Source organism: Mobula hypostoma, chromosome 26 (genome assembly GCF_963921235.1).
Source record: "Mobula hypostoma chromosome 26, sMobHyp1.1, whole genome shotgun sequence".
Taxonomy (NCBI): Eukaryota; Metazoa; Chordata; class Chondrichthyes; order Myliobatiformes; family Myliobatidae; genus Mobula; species Mobula hypostoma.
This window is the reverse complement of record NC_086122.1, coordinates 381,224-389,417: the sequence shown is the minus strand read 5'-3', so window position 1 is coordinate 389,417 and position 8,194 is coordinate 381,224. Positions and strand designations below refer to the sequence as shown.

The 8,194-nt window shown below is 44.8% G+C and overlaps 1 protein-coding gene across 1 annotated transcript in view; it reads left to right on the top strand.

The window, feature by feature from the left end:
* The first annotated feature begins 5,967 nt into the window (after nucleotides 1-5,967).
* The window catches only part of LOC134338069 (centrosomal protein of 72 kDa-like), a 155,502-nt gene continuing 153,275 nt past the window's right edge, over nucleotides 5,968-8,194 (top strand). Inside the window, exons 1-2 of the mRNA XM_063033601.1 lie at nucleotides 5,968-6,141; nucleotides 6,774-6,996. Of these exons, the coding sequence (XP_062889671.1) occupies nucleotides 5,968-6,141; nucleotides 6,774-6,996 (397 nt within the window). The remainder of the gene's footprint in view (nucleotides 6,142-6,773; nucleotides 6,997-8,194) is intronic.

Sequence of the window (8,194 nt, the reverse complement as noted above, 5' to 3'; positions counted from 1 at the left end):
CAATGTGACACAAAATGTCAAAATGAGTGAAAGAACAACAGGAAACTCCCGACAAACAACAACAATTTCTGCATGAAGCTGTGCCAACATTACCCTCATTCATGGACAGAGTAATGAATCAGGAGATTGGGAAAAACATACTGGAATAGGGAGCAAAGTCATTATGGTACTAAACGGCAACTCCTTTGTTTGCATCATCGGAACCAGCTCTATTTCTATCTTTATTATCTCTTTTTTTCCCTTTTCAAGGCTCTTTTCAAGACCCTGACCTCGATTTGCACTCTGACTTCAGTTTTTTCGGGGAATGGGACCCGCTGTCAGGGCCTCACGACCGGCAGCTTTTCGATATTCCAAGAATGCAGCCTGGAAGACTAAACGCCTTCAGGGTGCTGATTCTCGGCCAGTGCCCCTGACTGAGGCATCACGGAACATTGGGAGTCACGCGTCCAGAGATAAAGGATGGTATATTCAAAGCAGAGAATGATAAATTCTAAGTTATGTAGAATTGCAGAGAGGTGGGGAGAAAATGCATGTAGTGGTATTTAAGGGGAGTCCCTGCATGGTTGGTACTATGCAGTGCAAGTCTGTCATAGACTCAAGTGAGCTAAGCAACAAAATGTAGGCTAACGTGAATGATAGTGACCTCATGCCCAGCAATGGCTTCATAAAACTCCACACCAAATGCTTGCCATTGTACGTATAAGGTAAAAGTGGAATAGCACACAGCTCACATGGAACATGGGTGTTGATGCTGGATCTTGCAGAAGGCTTACCTTACTCTGTGCATACGCAGTATGTGTAGGGTGGAGAGAGTGGGGGAAAAGTAGACAAGACATGGTTAATGTTGGAGAATCCAGAATCTGCTTTTCTTTATTTTGAGATACAGCACAGTAACATGTTCTTCCAGCCCAAAGAGCCTATGCCACTTAGAGGTTGTGACCAGTTCTGTGTTCAGACTTAGTGATAACACTTCTGAGTAGTATAGAAACATAGAAAATAGAAACATAGAAAATAGGTGCAGGAGTAGGCCATTCGGCCCTTCAAGCCTGCACCGCCATTTATTATGATCATGGCTGATCATCCAACTCAGAACCCCGCCCCAGCCTTCCCTCCATACCCCCTGACCCCTGTAGCCACAAGGGCCATATCTAACTCCCTCTTAAACATAGCCAATGAACTGGCCTCAACTGTTTCCTGTGGCAGAGAATTCCACAGATTTACCACTCTGTGTGTAAAGAAGTTTTTCCTAATCTCAGTCCTAAAAGGCTTCCCCTCTATCCTCAAACTGTGGCCCCTCATTTTGGACTTCCCCAACATCTGGAACAATCTTCCTGCATCTAGCCTGTCCAATCCTTTTAGGATCTTATATGTTTCAATCAGATCTCCCCTCAATCTTCTAAATTCCAACGAGTACAAGCCCAGTTCATCCAGTCTTTCTTCATATGAAAGTCCTGCCATCCCAGGAATCAATCTGGTGAACCTTCTTTGTACTCCCTCTATGGCAAGGATGTCTTTCCTCAGATTAGGGGACCAAAACTGCACACAATACTCCAGGTGTGGTCTCACCAAGGCCTTGTACAACTGCAGTAGTACCTCCCTGCTCCTGTACTCGAATCCTCTCGTTATAAATGCCAGCATACCATTCGCCTTTTTCACCGCCTGCTGTATCTGCATGCCCACTTTCAATGACTGGTGTATAATGATACCCAGGTCTCGTTGCACCTCCCCTTTTCCTAATCGGCCACCATTCAGATAATAATCTGTTTTCCTATTTTTGCCACCAAAGTGGATAACTTCACATTTATCCACATTAAATTGCATCTGCCATGAATTTGCCTACTCACCCAACCTATCCAAGTCACCCTGCATCCTCTTAGCATCCTCCTCACAGCTAACACTGCCACCCAGCTTCATGTCATCTGCAAACTTGGAGATGCTGCATTTAATTCCCTCATCCAAGTCATTAATATATATTGTAAACAACTGGGGTCCCAGCACTGAGCCTTGCGGTACCCCACTAGTCACCGCCTGCCATTCTGAAAAGGTCCCGTTTATTCCCACTCTTTGCTTCCTGTCTGCTAACCAATTCTCCACCCACAACAATACCTTACCCCCAATACCGTGTGCTTTAAGTTTGCACACTAATCTCCTGTGTGGGACCTTGTCAAAAGCCTTTTGAAAATCCAAATATACCACATCCACTGGTTCTCCCCTATCCACTCTACTAGTTACATCCTCAAAAAATTCTATGAGATTCGTCAGACATGATTTTCCTTTCACAAATCCATGCTGACTTTGTCCGATCATTTCACCGCTTTCCAAATGTGTTGTTATCACATCCTTGATAACTGACTCCAGCAGTTTCCCCACCACCGACGTTAGGCTAACCGGTCTATAATTCCCCGGTTTCTCTCTTCCTCCTTTTTTAAAATGTGGAGTTACATTAGCCACCCTCCAATCCTCAGGAACTAGTCCAGAATCTAACCAGTTTTGAAAAATTATCACTAATGCATCCACTATTTCTTGGGCTACTTCCTTAAGCACTCTAGGATGCAGACCATCTGGCCCTGGGGATTTATCTGCCTTCAATCCCTTCAATTTACCTAACACCACTTCCCTACTAACATGTATTTCGCTCAGTTCCTCCATCTCACTGGACCCTCTGTCCCCTACTATTTCTGGAAGATTATTTATGTCCTCCTTTGTGAAGACAGAACCAAAGTAATTATTCAATTGGTCTGCCATGTCCTTGCTCCCCATAATCAATTCACCTGTTTCTGTCTGCAGGGGACCTACATTTGTCTTTACCAGTCTTTTCCTTTTTACATATCTATAAAAGCTTTTACAGTCCGTTTTTATGTTCCCTGCCAGTTTTCTCTCATAATCCTTTTTCCCCTTCCTAATTAAGCCCTTTGTCCTCCTCTGCTGAACTCTGAATTTCTCCCAGTCCTCAGGTGAGCCACTTTCTCTGGCTAATTTGTATGCTTCTTCTTTGGAATTGATACTATCCCTAATTTCTCTTGTCAGCCACGGGTGCACTACCTTCCTTGATTTATTCTTTTGCCAAACTGGGATGAACAATTGTTGTAGTTCATCCATGCAACCTTTAAATGCTTGCCATTGCATATCCACCGTCAATCCTTTAAGTGTCATTTGCCAGTCTATCTTAGCTAATTCACGTCTCATACTTTCAAAGTTACCCCTCTTTAAGTTCAGACATAGCTAATTCACGTCTGATACTTTCAAAGTTACCCCTCTCTAAGTTCAGAACCTTTGTTTCTGAATTAACTATGTCACTCTCAAGGTATAATCCAAGGTAACGATATTCTCCTTCCTCTATTCCCCACTCTGACCTTTTACTTCTGACTTGCCTATTTCTTCCCCGTGGAAACTCTCCTCCTTCCTCTTCTCTTGACATCCACTGTCCTCTCCTATTAGATTCGTTCTTCTGCAGCCAGCTGGCTTCATCTATCACAACCCAGCTAGCCTCTTCCTCCTCCCCCAACATGTTTATTCTGGCATCTTCCACCTTCTATTTCAGTCCTGAACAAGAGTCTCGGCCTGAAACAACAACAATTTATTCATTTCCATAGACACACTGTGAATGCATCAACAGTTAGTGAGATTAGTGGCATTGATCACAATTCCTCATTTCACCCATCCTCACTGACTGGAAGTACTAGCTGAGAGTATCCTGTATGGAAGTCTGAAATGTTTCATCCACACTCTGAAACACAGACCAATTAAGAAAGGAAAGGTGGACGGAAGTCTCTAACTGGAATGTGCTCTAGTTGGTTTTAGAACCTGGAGAACTGGCTTCATTTCTACCAGATCACATAAGATTGAAAAGAAGTTGGAAATGCAGAACCTGACCGAGCTCAGTATTAACATAAAAGCAACTTTTGTAATATTTTGTGAATAAGATTTTGTGAAGGGAAGGAAGCTCTATTGCTTAATAATAAAAGTATTTATTATTGTTTTCAGTCGTGATCTCTTTACATAGACTCCCTCAAACCAATGAACCCAGTGTTTCATGCAGCCTCACTGTCAGGGAGATAGACTTCAATCAATATTGTAGAGTCCTAGGACCTGTGTAATACCAGACCTATCCTGATATGGGACATGTACTGCTGCTGGTGATACCATGGTATCGGTGTCAGATTTACATGTTTGTTATTGAAATTAATTAAATCATTCACCATCCAGTCGAATGGGACAGCACTTTGAGGTTTCCAATATTACTTTGAAATAAGGGAGTCATGATAAACATAGCAGTTAGTGTAACGCTATCACAGCGTTTGTGATCCAGATTCAGACTGCCACTGTCTGTAAGGTGTTTGGTATATTCTCTCCATGACTGTGTGGGTTTCTTCACACATTCCAAAGTAGTATGGGTTAGTTGGTTAATTTGGCGGTGAGGGGCTTTAAAGGGCATGTTATCTCTAAATAACGAGAAATAAAAATGTCTTTTCTCTCAAATTCAACAACTATTGCTCTATACCAGTTGTACTTCGTGATCATTGAGTATCAGAAGGACAAGGAATACTTTTACACAAAATAATTACGTTAAAAAATTGGGCTCATACATGGTCATCAAAAACACAGCAGTGCTCTGTATGAACACAATGATGATGATGAAAGGGAGTGAGGACTATTGATGGTGTTTTGTAAAGATAGTAGGCAACGTGAGAAAGCTTTGAGGTTCAATTTTGTGGAATGAAGGAAAGTAACACCAAGAGATTATATGGAACAACAGTGGCTTTGAGGAGTAGTCACTGGAGTGCTCTAGATGTATTCTGAAGCACTGCAAAAAGTACAGAAGACAGTGTCAATGGGCCTATCAATATCCAGAATATAGATTGATTAAAGACAGTATGTAAAGTGCCTGAGAGATTAATAGAGGATTTGTTGATTATTGATAAACTAAAATTTGGCACTTTCATAGCTGCTATGACTACGCTGACTCAGGCCTAGGGGGCTGGCATCAGGCAAGGTTATGATCATATTAGGCACGATTGTAAAAATGGTAATGGAGGAAGAGAAGCTCCCTGTGTTGAAAATGGGATAATACACAGAGTGTTAGAAATTGGAGATGTTTATGAGTCAATTGTCATTGAAATGTAGGGAAAGAATAATAAAGTACAAATAATAATATTTATAACCCTTGTGACAAGTTAACACCTGATGTATTAGAAAATGTGGGTTATGGTATGGGAAAAATAAGGTTATATGGTATGGGGAATTTAACACTCATAATTCAAACTGGGGTTGCAGAAACACATGTGAATGGGGTAATGGGGGAAGAGAAGTTTTGGTATGCTTGAATGATGGTAGGAATACAAGGATAAATCTATTTAATGACACCGTTTTGCAATAGACCTTTAGCTGGTATTGGAGGATATAGCAAGTGTGTGTAATTGGGAAGAGTACAATGTGTCACAGTCCGGTCCGTTGACTCCTCATTTCAATCAATTTCCCTTTCCCCGTGTTTTACCTGGCTCCTTGATCAGAGCACATGATTCGTCTCTGAACCGGCAGCATAACAACTCCAGCTTACTTCAACTCGGGGCTGGTCCGTCACCGGAGCAGTTTTGCAATGCACGTTCTGGGCCGCCGAGAATAGTGTACTCTCTCCTGTGCAGTGCGGCAATGCACGTTCCGGGACGCTGAGATTAGTGTACTCTCCCCTGTGCAGTGCGGCAAAGTGTGTTCCGGGCCGCCGAGATTAGTGTACTCTCTCCTGTGCAGTGCGGCAATGCGCATTCCGGGATGCTGAGAATAGTGTACTCTCTCCTGTGCAGTGCGGCAATGCGCGTTCCGGACTGCCGGGAATAGTGTACTCTCTCCTGTGCAGTGCGGCAATGCGCGTTCCGGGACGCCGAGAATACTGCACTCTCTCCTGTGCAGTGTGGCAATGCGCGTTCCGGGCCACCGAGAATAGTGTACTCCCTCCTGTGCAGTGCGGCAATGCGCATTCCGGGAGCTGAGAATAGTGTACTCTCTCCTGTGCAGTGCGGCAATGCGCGTTCCGGGACGCCGAGAATAGTGGACTTTAAGTTACTTCGGTGCCCGGGGTTGCTTTCTGAATTCTGTCGTTTTCATGTCCAGCTGTGTTTAGCCGACCGTTTGCCGCTGCTCCGAGTAAATGTATATGCAACGGTTTCTTCCCCCAAGCCATCAGAATCCTCAATAACCAGAGCCTGGACTGACACCAACCTACCGCCCTCTACTGTGCCTATTGTCTCTATTATTTATTGTAATGCCTGCACTGTTTTGTGCACTTTGTGCAGTCCTGGGTAGGTCTGTAGTCTAGTGTAGTTTTGTGTTGTTTTACATAGTTCAGTATACTTTTTGTTTTGTTTCATGTAGCACCATGGTCCTGAAAATCATTGTCTCGTTTTTACTGTGTACTGTACCAGCAGTTATGGTCGAAATGACAACAATAAGTGACTTGACTTGACTTGACTTAAAGATACGAATTCTGTGATTTTTGTGGGCAGCAGAGTTTTGCAGGCCGTTTGCCGCTGTTCTGAACCAAGATACGAATTGTCTGTTTGTATAAGGGTTTCTTCTTTCATGTTATTGCTAAGGCTAATAAAATGGCTTCTTTGTTACGTTATAATAAAATCGTTTCTCTGTAATGTTAACTGCTGAGTTAACAGTAGCAGCTTGTTTGGGTTATAATTACTGATAACGGGAATTGTATTAATTTGCTAACCAATTGGGATAGATGTTATTCTTTCTTGTGTGTCTATAAGCTATTTTTTTCGTAGGCTTTGGGGAGAAGGCGCGATGGGAACGGAGAGAGGAGACGCGATGCTGTAAGCTGGGCAACTGAACAGACTCCGAGCGGGAGTCCGAGGCCCAGGGTCTTCGGCGAGGCGAGGAGACGAGGACAGACCCGTGTGGAGTGTTTGGTCGATCACCAAGGGTGGTCCCATTCGAGGGTCGGCGGAGTTCGGAGGACATCGACTGGAGGAAGGGAGACCCGGTTCTGTAAGAGCTCCAGCAAATTATTTGTGCACAGAACTGATAGAGTTACTGACTTGGTGCCTTTATTATATTTGTTCCTACTAACCCATCACCAAGAAATACTTATAACGTGTAATCGTTTAATCGCATATGGTGCATTGTCTGTTAATTCACGGTGTGAGGTACATCACAGGCCATCTACACAAACTTGATTACCCAGTTTGGCGGGGCCGAAGGCTTCTCCCCCTAGACGAAAGCGAGCTGAGCGAGCCTGAGGCTTACCAGGGGGCTACGCTGTGGGGCCACCGTCCGGGACTGGATTCTGTGGAAGCTGTGTGATCGCCCTGTTTAAATTATGCATGCTGCAGGGGCAGAAAGCTGGTGTACCTCTGTGGGATTGCTGGTTATTACTGCATGCGTGTTGGGTGGGGGGAGGTGGGCTGATGGTACCCCAGAGGTCTTTGTTCGAGTTCAGACTAGCGCTGCCGAGATGGTGGTGGGACTGCCAGTGTTTATTGGTGCCCCAGGTGAGGCGGGGCCATGGGCTGTCCATACTGTTAGGAGAGAGAGGTCTGATTTGGGGGTAATGTCTACGCTAAATGTTCCAGCTATGGCAGGCTCTGTCTGGTTTTAGGGATAACGTCCACCCCTAAAGGGGCGGAGGCGTGGGTGGAAAGGACGAGTCGCAGTGCTCGGCTGAGGGAAAACGACAGGGATTGGTTGAAAGTTTGGATAGGCGGGCAGTTGACGTTATCAGAACTGTCAGGCTCAATTACCCTGGGTCTTGGTCTTTGGGGGAGCACATACCCAGCAATGTACCAATGAACTTCTGAAAGGAAAAGACCCTATTCCTGAAGGCTTAGAAGGACCACTCCCTCGGGTGTCATTACGGATGGAGGGAAGCTATGCTAAAGCCATCCTCGACACCGGGGCGCAGGTCAAGTTGTAGCACAGTTCGTTTTACAACCGGTTTCTGAAGCATTTACCCTTGACAACATTAAAGACACTGGAGATTTGGGGTACCAGTGCCGGTGACTATCCAGACGACGGTTATTGGTCAGTGAAACTGGAGTTCTTGGAGACCAATGTGTGGGTCTCAGAGGGTCGTGAATCGTTCATGCTGATGTGTCCGGACTCTGGTGCGACGGGCAGCGTTTCGATTCTGAAGGGGACCAACACCCCGCTGGAGGAGGTGTATGGGGCCTGCCAGGAGGAGGCGGGT